The sequence below is a fragment of the Polypterus senegalus genome, chromosome 1, assembly GCF_016835505.1.
Source record: "Polypterus senegalus isolate Bchr_013 chromosome 1, ASM1683550v1, whole genome shotgun sequence".
Taxonomy (NCBI): domain Eukaryota; kingdom Metazoa; phylum Chordata; class Cladistia; order Polypteriformes; family Polypteridae; genus Polypterus; species Polypterus senegalus.
In genome coordinates, this window is record NC_053154.1 from 216,755,437 (window position 1) to 216,768,047 (window position 12,611).

At 35.0% G+C, this 12,611-nt stretch overlaps 1 protein-coding gene across 4 annotated transcripts in view; it reads left to right on the forward strand.

The window, feature by feature from the left end:
• fam149b1 (family with sequence similarity 149 member B1) overlaps positions 1-12,611 on the forward strand; it is a 44,149-nt gene that overhangs the window by 17,277 nt on the left and 14,261 nt on the right. For 3 of the 4 annotated variants that reach the window (XR_005635566.1, XM_039769033.1, XM_039769053.1), the window contains 5 exons: positions 1,332-1,519; positions 6,922-7,061; positions 7,298-7,351; positions 9,968-10,080; positions 10,412-10,627. Coding sequence is in view for 3 of the 4 variants with exons in the window: in XM_039769033.1 (XP_039624967.1) it covers positions 1,332-1,519; positions 6,922-7,061; positions 7,298-7,351; positions 9,968-10,080; positions 10,412-10,627 (711 nt within the window). In the remaining variant the exon portion in view is untranslated. The remainder of the gene's footprint in view (positions 1-1,331; positions 1,520-6,921; positions 7,062-7,297; positions 7,352-9,967; positions 10,081-10,411; positions 10,628-12,611) is intronic. The other variant, XM_039769046.1, reaches the window with a different exon arrangement.

A 12,611-nucleotide genomic window follows, 5' to 3' on the forward strand; every position in this document is an offset into this window, starting at 1 on the left:
GATGCAAATCTATTGTCAATATTCTGTAAAGGTCTGTAAAGGTGTCTAAAGGTCTGAATACCAAGTAACTTTCATGAGATAAACACAGCATAAGATAAGGATGACTAGCATAAAAAAGTATAATGACAGTTGACAACAATGATGTTTCCTACATTGATACCGTATTTTGAGTCAACATTGCACGACATGATTACAGGTAAACTGGCCATAATTATTAAGCTTAGGAGCACAGAGTATGGCATATGGTTAAACATTTTAAGAAGAATTAATTTACATGGCTAACAAGGAATTTACAGTTTCATTACTGTTTGTTCCATTCCATTGTCTTAAAGTATAGTACATACTGTATATTAACAACCCAGTAATTTGCAAAAATAGCCAATTGCAAAGATGTCCTTCTTGTGTCACACATGAAAAAGGTAATGATTTAATCTAATCTTTTATGAGGGAGTTGTCATAATATGAACATGTGGTTATGGATGCTATTAAAAAAAAGATGAGCACATGCGAACATTAGGAACACTTTTGATGAGAATAGCTTATTCAGCCCAGCAAAGTGTGCTAATCCTATCAACCTGACTCCTCCAAAACAGCATCAGGTTTAGTTTTGAATGCCTCTAGAGTCCTTATGTCCGCCACATTTCTTGGTAACTTATTCTATGTGTCTGTAGTTCCCTGTGTTAAGAAAAACTTTCTAATGTTTGTGCAAAATATGCTCTTAAATTTTCAGCTGTGCCTCAGGGTTCTTATTGAAATTCAATTATAGTAACAGTCTCGATCCACTATTCTAATTTTTTTCACAATTTTAAGCACTTCAGTCATGTCACCGTATAATCTCTTGTTTGATTAAATTGAAAAGGTTCACTATCTTCAGTCTTTCCTCATAACTCCTAAACCTGCAGTCCTGGAATCAGTCTAGTCACTCTATATGGAGACTTAACACTAGTATTGTGTTCAAAACTTTCAGATGTGCTTATTCTAGTAACACTTACATTCAATTGAAAAATCTGTTTTAATTCTGTCTTTCTTATGTCCCATACAAAATACTGATTTTACTCTACAAATATAGTGTATCACTTTGTATGGGTTCCTGGGTTTGTCTATAAATTCTCCATGCTAGTAGAAGTAATATTCTCAAATGAAATGTTATGATTTCATCTTTTATTTTAGACAAGCAGAATAATGAACCGTGAAAAGCATTATTGCTCTGTAGATTAGACTGCTGAGTAAAAGTTTCACTTTTAGTAACTTTATCCTGTATGAATGAGCAAGTCTGTTAGAATACTTACTGGATTTTTTGAACAACCTGTAATATCCTTTTGTTTTGCTAGAGAGGAAGAGGGAGCAGAAAAGAGACGTGACTATCAGTCTCAAAGAAAATGGATGGGCTTTCCGCCTGTTACACCTTTTCACTGCATGAAGGAAGCGGTGCTGGACACCATGTTTGAGGAGGTGTGGAGGGAAGTTATTGGCTGCATGGAAGAGCTGGTTCGCAGGCACTGGGAGGGATCTATTTCTGGTACCATACCCTTCTATAGTCTTTATATTCTACATTTATAAATTTTATTCTGAACTGAAAAGTGACAACCACACCCCATTACATTTGCCATGTTAAGCTTGTGTCCTTTTAATCTTTGATTCTGTCAACAATGAGTATGACAAAGATGACCAAATATTTGTAGGAATGGTTGCTATGCATTATCCACTTCATGCTTTTATTTTAATAATACAATGTTTTGAATGCCACATTTACAGATAACTCATAATGATTATTAATTTCTGGTGGATATATCCCCCCCTTTATTTTAGATATTAGATGTTCATTCTAGCACTCTCATATTCAAAGAAATCATATCTAATAGCTTTAATGGCAGTTTTGCTAACCATACCCTAAACAGTCTCCAATGATACTGACTGGTAATATTAAATCAGTTGTGCCTTTCTTCCACCTCCTAATGGTCATTTTATTTTAACACTAATTATTTACTGTTCACGTGTGGTTTGTTTGAACTCATGTATTACATCAAGTAAAATGCCTCCAGAGTCTTCTTTAACAACTCGTTACCGTGGGCTGCTTTGCTACCTTCATCTTTTATCTTCCAACAGATGTTGCTTTCCAACAGACCATAACTCTTTATCATTCAGTCTCCTGACTAATTGTTTTAAATCCACAAGTAAACCAGGAAAGTTATCTTCCTTCTCGAGCCTTCTTATTCCAGATAATCCTATCCATTATACATCTGCTTTGTGGGAGGTATTTGTCAAGGGATCTTGGAAGCAGAACCTAGCCTCCACCTGTGCTGTGACTAAACAAATTTTTAACTCCAGTTCTCATGGCAGAATTTCCTAGATTGTGAATTTTGGGGAACATGTTGGAGGGATTGTGGCAGGTTTAGAAATATATATTATGTTAGATATTAATATATACACTACCTGTCAAAAGTTTTAGAACACCTTAGTTTTTCCAGTTTTTCTACAAATATAATTAGTTCAAATGTAATGAATGACCAAAAATGGTGGAAACGTTAGCACTAAACTGTCAGAGGTTTAAATTTAAAATTTAGGTTAGCAAAGTTGTCCCGTCTGCAGTAGCCCACTAGGCATTTCGAGGACCTATTTTGTCCTTTAAGAAATGGCTTTTGTCCTGCTACTCACCTTGTCAAACCTGCAGCACAAGGTCTCCTCTTCACAGTAGAAACTGAGACTAGCTTTTTTTGACCATTGTTAAGCTGTTCTTGAAACTGTTATGCTGTGAAGCGCCTGTCATGTAAGCTGGTGACCCCCAGAAACGTGTCTTCTGATTGGGTTCTGACTTTGGGTCTTCCAGATTTCTTCCTGTCAGAGTTTCTTTCAGTTTCCAATTGCCTTTGGGTTGTGTAGGATACCGTACTCACTGACAATTTGATTTATTTTTCAATTTCTCTAAATGAAAGGGTAATAGAGCTGTGTCTCGTTTTATTTGCTAATTGCTGTTTCATTGCCATTATCACTGGAATGTTCAACTTTCTACAATGTAATATTGTCCAAGTAGTGCTTCAGAGGGTATAGTAACACAGTCTGAGAGACAGAAGGGGTTTATGTTTAAGTAATCAACAGTTGGGACACCTGTACAAATTGTTTTCTTCAACTTACAAAGCTAAATTTACTTTATTTTCTGCAGAACATCTGTAGGTTGTAACCTATTAGTTGTCCCCCGAAGAAGGCACATTTGTAATATTCTGAAATTTCCTTTTTTTCAGTTTTTGCTAAAGCATTAAATGTAAATCTCTGGCAGTTTACTGCTTACCTTTTCACCATTTTAGGTCATTCATTGCATTTCAGCTGATTACATTTGAAGAAAAACCGAAATGTTCTAAAACTTTTGACCAGTAGTGTATTATTAGGAATATATTGTATACACTTATTAACAGTCTCCTAAACAGAAATCTAATTTTCCCTGTCTGATTTTTCTACAGTATGCTAGACTGTTGGTGTGGCTTTCTTGCTGTGGTGTTAGTGTTTCTCTAGACATAAGGAAATGCTTGTTAGTCAAAAAGTCTGATTTTGATTTATCTTCCAAAGTACATTATTTCAGTAATGTTTAGGATCATCTCTGCGCATTTTTTCTAAAGAAGAAAGATGCTGTCATATAATTTAACAGACTACTAGGCTGTTTCCCCCAAAAAGTCTTTGAAAAGCAGAAACAAGTGTGCAGTGCGGCTTTAAGTCCAGGCTAATAATGCAGCCCTTTTATTGCCTTCCGTTCTTTGTCAGTGTTAAGGACCATTGTCTTAACCGATCTCATCATGTCAGCAGTTCAGAGTTCTTCTCCCCTCCAGTACCACAAGTGAACAACCAACCCTTCATGCTAGTGTACTTTAATTTGGTGTTGGGGTCAACTGACCGGATGAGGCAGTTCACACTCTTGCAGGAAATGCCTTTCTTATTGATTGTATGCCATTTTTCTTTGGTGCCCCTCATTCTTGCAGCGTTTGATTTCTGATAATGCAGAGCAAGCTGTAATATGTGGCTACTGGTGCATTTGCTTTCGATGATCTGAAGGCTGTTTAGTCTTGCAATGAATATAATGTTTTTTATTATCATTAGAAGTAATACTGAGGGAAAGGGGATTTCTAGGGGGCTGCAGCCAAAGTTTATTGTTAGTATGATTAAAAATTAAGCTGGTTTAAAACTAATGCCAGTATAAACAAGGTAGAATAACAGAGATGAGAATTTTTAGATACTTTGTTGAAATAATGTCCACGTTGTCTCTTCATTTACTATAATTGCTGAATTAGCTACTAGCTATTAACATTTAATGTTTTATATATTGTGGTCGATTAGGTGCATGTTAATGCTGACACTGATACCAGATAGAACACCATGGAGGCCAAGGTACGGTTATTATTAGACTAAATAAATACTATGGAAGAACAAACTCAAGACGAACCCAAAATGCAAAAAAAAAAAAAACTTAAGGAGACCAAAACTCTGCTGCCGTTCAGTGTGTGACTTAACAGGTCAGCTTTCTAGCAGTTAAGATGGCCTGCCCACTTCTTCCTTTAAAGCAGGGGTCCTCAATCACGGTCCTGGAGGGCCACAGTGGCTGCAGGTTTTTGCTCCAACCCAATTGCTTAAGAAGAAGCAGTTATTGCTGAAGTAACACTTTTGCTACACTTATTTGCCTTGCTCGTTAAGATTTTGAACCCTTGTTGCTTATTTTAGTCTTAAACAGCTGCATTCTTGGTTTTTAATTGCTCCTTATTAGCAATAAGATGCTAATGACAAAAGAAACTAGCATTTCTCCATTTACCTTGTTACCATTTACACCTGTGTGTATGTATCATGCACTATTTGGTTTAAATACTTAGAAGGAAAGTGAAGAGAAAAAAGTGAAGGACTGAGAAATTACTCATCCATTTTAGCCTTCAAATCATTTGGATGATATCCTTAGAAAGGGGAAGAAAATCTTGGATATGAGAATTAACTGACATAGCAGAGTTAAAGCACTAAAAAGCCATGAAATTAAATTATTGGCAAGAATTGCTTCCTAATTAAGCAGCCAGGTTAGAACAAAAGCCTGCAGCTACTGCGGCCCTCCAGGACTGTAATTGAGGACCCCTCCATTAGGGATACCAAAGAGAAATGATTTGTATCATCTGTATCACTACTTTGTGGCTCTCTTTCTCCTGCCTTTTAACAGTTTGTTTTTTGTCTCCCCTGACACCATACTCGGCAAGCCCATGTGTTCTTAATGGTTTTAAACCCCATACTAGGATTACATTTAGGCAAATCCTGTATTTAGTACTGGGGTTTGGAGCAGCCTGTGGTTCCCTGTGGTGGTCCTGCAAACCTAAGCTTTCCTGTACCAACTATACCCATTCACAATCCCTTTGCTGACTGTGCCAGGTATCCTTATTTCTCTATCTGCCTATATATCCATATATTCATGTAGTCCATGGCCATCTTATTATGTTCACCTATCTTGATTCCTGGTAAGACCCAACCTTTGCTTCCAGACAGCCAGAATTCTTTAAGTTATTGATTTCGTTAATTTAGCCCATGCCAACATCATAGTATCACACGCTTCCTACACTTTCATGCTAGTAACCTCTTGTTTACATCTCATTCCAAAGGTGCTCTCTGAGCATGAGATCTTAAAAGGCAAGCAACTGAAGAAAACTAAAGTCACAGGGAAATTATCCTGTTGGATATATCCTTTAGAAAAAGGGTACACTGTGCCAATGCTTACATATACTTTAGCATTCAGATGTTACTCTTTTGTAATTAAGTAGCTTAGTGTGTTTGCAGAACACACTTCCTACACCACTTCTCTTCCACCACTAAGCTTTACCATTGACACAAGGTAGGATAGATTCATTGATTCTCATTGTTTATGCTACATTCTATCTGCATGTGGCAACACAAATGGAGATTCTTCAGACCAGGCAACAATCTTTAATCTAGAAGGATATGCTAGCATTCTGCTCTTTCCTTAAATTACATATGTGGCTATTAAGAGCCATTTTAACTAAGATATCGATTATATTTTATTCTTAATTTTGTCTGATGCAATGTAGAATGACATGCATCAACTTCCAATTTTCTAGTCAGGTACAGGTTTAAAAGGGGTAAAAGAGCGATCCAATCATGGACAGGTGCAGTGTAGATTTTCCTAATAATGCCTGAGACTGTACATTGTTTTTGTTTGTGATATATTTTAGAAAAGTTCATAAGACATGTATTGCACTTTTGTTTTGATAGATAGCTTGTTTAATACCAGTAGTCTGTTTAGTGGCAAAAATGAGCGATTTTGGAGGCTGTTGTCTATTTCTTTTTGCATGATCTTGAAGTGGAGTTGCTTGAGTTTTGTCAATTGTTTAAAGTGCAACCCTGAAAATAGTTAACTTGTTTTGATTGTAAAATATATAAGTGATTTAAATACACATGGTGTGGCACATAATTAATGTAGGAGATGAACAAAAATTTCTTCAAAACATTAATACAGGTAATGATGTCGAAAATGGACTTTCCTTTAAAAGCACCCTCTACTTAAAGTTTCTTCTGGTGCCTCTGTTAGAAGTTTCTGAGACATACTTGCAGTGATTTAACTTTAACTTTTCCTTAGCCATGTGTCACATATATTAGAGGTTAGGAATACAATACACTAGAAATATTAGTAAACCAGTGATACGTTCAGGACAAATTTTATGCCTATGGTATTTTTTACATTACAGTTTTAAAATCTTTAGTTAACTGATTGTCTTAATTGATTTTCATACCTACTGAAGATTGTGTTTGGGGTTTCTAAGCTCAGCATTTAAATGTAAATGTCGAGACTCTTTAGACTTTATCTCAATGTTAGATGTAAACCTATACTATTTTTGGTTTTAACTGCCTCCTCTATACTTGCTTCATGTCAATACATGTTCTTTATCATAGATGATGAGCGAAATGCAGTGACCATTGCAAAAAAGGTGGATTACTCGAGTCCATTCATGCTGTTCTCTGCCTTGACTATGGTAGCACCACAAGTGACCCAAGCTCGACAGCTATCCTCTACTCCAAATCCCGTAATGCAGGTTAGCATGCAGTATATTTTGTATCACGATGTATATGAAACAGAATTTTTTTTTTCTTCTTCAAAATACTGCTCCGGTCATATAAACTTTATCTTGTTACTATTCATCACTCTTGCTCTGTTAACGTTTGTTTATTTATTTTTTTATCCAATTCTTCTCCTTTTCCTAATCCGACCTATTCCAAACCCTGTCAAAAATCTCCTGATTTTTCCCATCTTCTTTTATTACCTACCAAGAGCCAGCAGCCTAAGTCTCGAAGGAAGTCGAAAAAGACAAAGAAGTCTTCCACTGTATGTAATGCTGTGTGGGGCACAAGCAACTTTTGCATTGTGTATCCCTGCAGACAATATTTTTTTTAGTTGTTAATATTATTTCAATGTTTATGTAGAATTTAGAAAATTTTCTAAAGTTTGCTGATTTATTTGTTTTGATTTGGCACACGCTTAAGTACACTGGAATTCAGTATACTTTTTCTGATCAAATAATAATCATGACATGTTTGATTTTTCTTCTACATCTAAATAAAATAAAAAGTGCAGTGCTGCATATGAGTAACAAGTTGAACACTAGGGTATAGTCAATCAAGCATTTAATTTGGAGGAGAATATTAGCCTAGTGTTGTACAAAAAAATAATGTGAAAACACAGATCATGCTGGTGTCTGAGACAAGATTCTGCAAACACAAGACTACATTTGGATTTTAGAGTAAATCTTGTTAAAGGGTAGCCCAATGGTGCCATGTTTAGCACTGATTACTCTGTCAGAGATTTCCTGTTTATTAAATTATCAGTTGAAGCTCAGGATGAAGGCTCATTTATACAAAGGGTGCCGCCCAGCATAGTTACTTTAAACAGGTTTCAAGTTAAACTGGGACAGTATTAAAATGCAAAGAGTATCTATATATCTTGGACTTCCAGTAACTATTAGTTAAGGGTGTTTTTTTCTGTCAGTTTGTCCTGGACAAATAATTCTTCTAGCCTTGCTGCATTCCACATTGTGACCTTCATACTAAAAAGTCTACACTTTAACTTAAAGTAAAACCTTGTTAATGTGAAACATTTCTCCTTTAACTCACACCAGTTCTGTGTTTAGTAAATCGTCCAGTCACTGTCTGCAGGCAACCTTCCAGTTATCCTTGTGTCTATGAGAATTTTTATCTTTGTGTTCCAGTTTTCCCACCTTCCAAAGATGTACATAATAGCATAATTAACCATTCTTTTTTGGGCTGGTGTGAGTATGGGTGTGTGCACGAATGTTCCATGAAATGCACTGTCATCACATCAGGATTTGGTTTTTGCCTGATACCCAGTTTTGCTGTGACAGGCCTTGGCCTCCTTGACCTTGAATTGAATTCAATTAAACAGGTTTGCTAATCGATGGATGGATGGAACGATAGTAAATATCATATTTACTAAAGATTTACTTTGACACAAAACCATTTCCATATTTTAAAATCTAGTGTTTGTTCAGGTTCTGCAAATAAATTTGAAGGTCACGAAAACAGAAAAAGGACGGTACACAAAATTTTCTCTTTGTAATTCATTTGTGTAAAACTGTATTTATTCATAAGAATTTCAAAGAACTGAGGATGACTGAATACAGTAATAAAATTGTTTCACTTTTTATTCTGTTTAAAAAGACTATAATAGCATCATGGCACACTGGCAGCATTTTTTTTGTTTTCTTTCATGCTTGCTGCTTATGTGGAGTTTAGCCTGGAATGAGTGTGCCCAGTATAGATGGTTTTATCAGCCAAGGTTTTACTCGAGGCTTATGGGGATAGATTCCAGCTATTAAGGCTATAATGGAAAATGTGAACTCTGATAATGGATGGACAGAATTTTATTGAAATAACCAATATATTTTCAATGTAATGAGATAAAAACAAACAAAATATTTAGGATATGTGTACACTTTATAAAACAGAGCTGTCTTAATTCTTTTTAGAATTTGCCTGTACCATTCCAGCACATCTGGATTTAGCGATGTATCCATTCCTTCTTACAGAACAATGAAAACTGTGTCAGATTGCATGGGGGAAATTGAAAGACTGCAGTTAGCATTTCACATTAAGATTTTGTAATGCAGTTTGTAGTTAGGCGTGATGTTGGTAATGTTTTATATAAATGTTGATTGATCATAGCAGTTACAGCAAGTATTGCTGACATAACTGCAAAATACCTCTTAACTTTGAGCTAAGAAACAGACATTAACAGGCATCAGTTAGCATAGACGGAATGAACAATATTGATATTATCTGAAAGAAAAAATCTAGTTTTAAAGTAACATAGGAGATACGTTCTTTATTCTTTAACATGTTTAACAGAAATGTATATGATTATTTTTGGTAAATCCTGACAAAAATGTTGGGTTATCCTAACATCTAGATTTAGGACTGCTTATGTAGAGGCTGACAGACACAGTCATTTTTAATTTCTGCACTAATTGATTATCAAAGAGTAATACATTTTAAAGACAAAACATAAAATAATAGTAAATTCCTACAAACTTAAGACATAATATTCTAACTCTCTGAATTCTATTCCTGGAACATTTTTTTATTTTATTTTTTTAAATGTTAGGGCCACTTTAACACAGAAGATGCTTTGGTCCTGTTTAATAGTCCAGAAATGAACTCTGGTGGACCTTTCATCTTTTAATCTGGGTTTTCTTTTTAGAATTCCTTAAATCTTAGACTTCCGTATCATCTGTTTTTCTGTATTTTCAATATTCTTAGCGTTTTAAATCCGTGTTTGATTGCTGCAGTTTTCTTAATGTTTTGCACTTTTTAATATACAGCAAAATAATTATAACTAACACATTTTAAATGAATCATTCAATTTTCACCTTGACTGTTTCAAAACTATTACTATTATTATATTGTGTAATTATTTATTTTTCCCTAGGCTGCTCGAGCTCACAGTTTGACTGGAAGCCAACAGCATAGTCTTAATGACTTAATTGTTATCCAGGGCATACCATTACAACAAAGACACCTGCCAGTGCCTGACAGAATACAGTAGGACATTTTAATGTTAAGATTTTGTGGTACAATGCTTACTGTCTATAGTGGTGTATTATTTGTTTACTCTGTATTGAAAGGTATATGAAATTTAGCATTTTCTATATATTTAAAATCCAGGCAAAACTTGCTTATTGAAAAAAATCATCAAATCACAACCTGAATTCCATAGCTTTAAAAAAACATTTACTTTAATAATCTACATTTAATTTACATGCATATCAATATACTGTAGGTGGCATATTTGTGGTGTAATTGATTCATTTTTTGTTATGATCTCAGCCTTTCAGTTTTTTTCAGGAATAATAACTATATTTAACATTCTCAGGGAAACTGAAGCAACTGCACGTCCTGGTTCAAGCACTGTTTCCTCAAATAAACCCCGTCCAAGGCGCCTACAAGAGCAGAACAGTTCTCTGTCCCGTCTTCCACAGTCTGCAAGGAGGCGCAATCCTCTGCCTCGTACACTGCACCCTATCAACTCTGGCCTGACCCAGTCAGGATCTACTGTCTACCTCGATGAGGTCGTCCGAGGAACACGGCTGTAAGTTTCTTAGGCACATAAATTAGCCTTTAAACACTCGAAGTGTCATTTACCATATTAATGGGTGTTGGCATTTTAATTTTTTAATTATTACATGAGTGTGCCTGTTATGTTTCTTTTCATCCTTGACTTTTTTCTAAATAGCTTCTCTGAAAATGCCCATGTTATAACTCCAAAATAAATTTTCCTTAGGTATTTTTTTTGGCACCTAAAGACCCCTCAATCTGTCACAAATAATACTGTTGAAAGCTGCTGTCCTCCTACTCACACGTGACTGCATTTTCATTTACATTTTTCTTTGAAAAATCCACTCCTGTTGCTGTTGTTGATTAATACTGAACATTGCTAGCCAGGTGTGCTTCCTCTTCTGCAGACAACTGGACGATAATTATAAAAAAAATGCATTTGTTGTAAAGCATTGCAACTGGTTATGTGGTTCAGTGCTGCCCTTATTTCAGTTTCGTACAAAACACATATAAATTCGTTTGAAAGTATGTTTTTTCACAAAATTTAGACTACAAAGTCCCTGGTCAGTATCAATTTCTAAATGGAGAATGGAAAAGATAAAACATAGTGGATGAAATAACCCATAAGCATAGAACAGTGTGCTGGAAAGCAATTCCTTTCACAGACAATACAGGTCTGAAAATGTGAGAATAAAAGTTGGTTTTCTTTGCTTGTGCGAATTAAAAATGCTTGGTATACATCCAAGATTATACAGTATGTGGCTGAAACCGGAAGGACTGATGCAACGTGGAACTTAATCACATATGAGGTGCCACTGTACGAGAAAATTCGTAAAATTTGAGTAAGCATCTCGTGTAATGAGATGTACTATCATTACTTTTTTTTTAAACTTTTTAATTTTATTTCTACAAAGTAACAGGGTACAATTGGAAAGATAAAATTTGCAGAACCTACACAACAAATGACTTCAAAATCAATCTTAAAATCAATAAAAAAAACTCTAAAACTTTATAAAAAAAAAAAAAAACATAGGAAAAACAAAAACTAAAGCATCCCTTTTCATGTAGAAAAAATTGAAGATGACATAAAGTAGATGGAGCAAGCCATGATCAACGAGAATTTTAAATATATGGAAGATGGCCTGCTCACAAAGTTTCCCTCAATTTATGTAAATGTGAGAACAAACAGTTTTATTTGCTTGTGTGATTCTGAAATACAGTACACCTAAGTACCATGGCTGAAACCAGCAGTTCCAGTGAAATGTGAATCATGACTTTACATGAGACCTTGTTTAGGGTAAAAAAAATATATATATATATTGAATGACATACAGTACAGATAAAATGGTTTGACAGCAGATGCTTCCTGAAATGATTTTCTTTTTTTTTCCCCCAAAGTGACACCTCATAGTACTGACAGCTTTGCTGCTATATCAGGCAATATGTACAAAGTGAGAAAACAGATATTGATGAACAATTATTATTAATGAAATATTGACACCCTTTCTCTCACTGAATGTCAAGCAAACCAATAAAATTTGGCATCAGTTTTTGGATAGCTCATAATCTAAATAGCAAATATATGCTAAACACTATTCCCTATTTAAGAAAGATAACACGACCACTTTTGGGAAGATGGAAGCTGTCACCTAGATTAAGGCAACACACCAAGAAATGGCCAAGAAAGCAGTCACTCGGAAAGTACAGGTGCATTGCTAGGTGGAAAAATGAAACAAAGTAATTTCAAATATCTGTGCTGGCTGCTGATGCGTACTGCCTTGTGATCAGCTGATATACCATTTGCTGTTTGTGTGATTATCTGATTATGGCTGTAAATATCAAACTATTTAAACATAAAAATATTACATTATTAATTCATTTTATAATATACAGTATATCTTATATTACAGTATGTTGCTTTTCACAGTTAAATACTGAGACAGTTTTATGCTGAGTAGAAACGTGAGTCTGGAAAGCTTTTTTTTTTTTTAAATAGAATATGCACGCTAATATGTAAT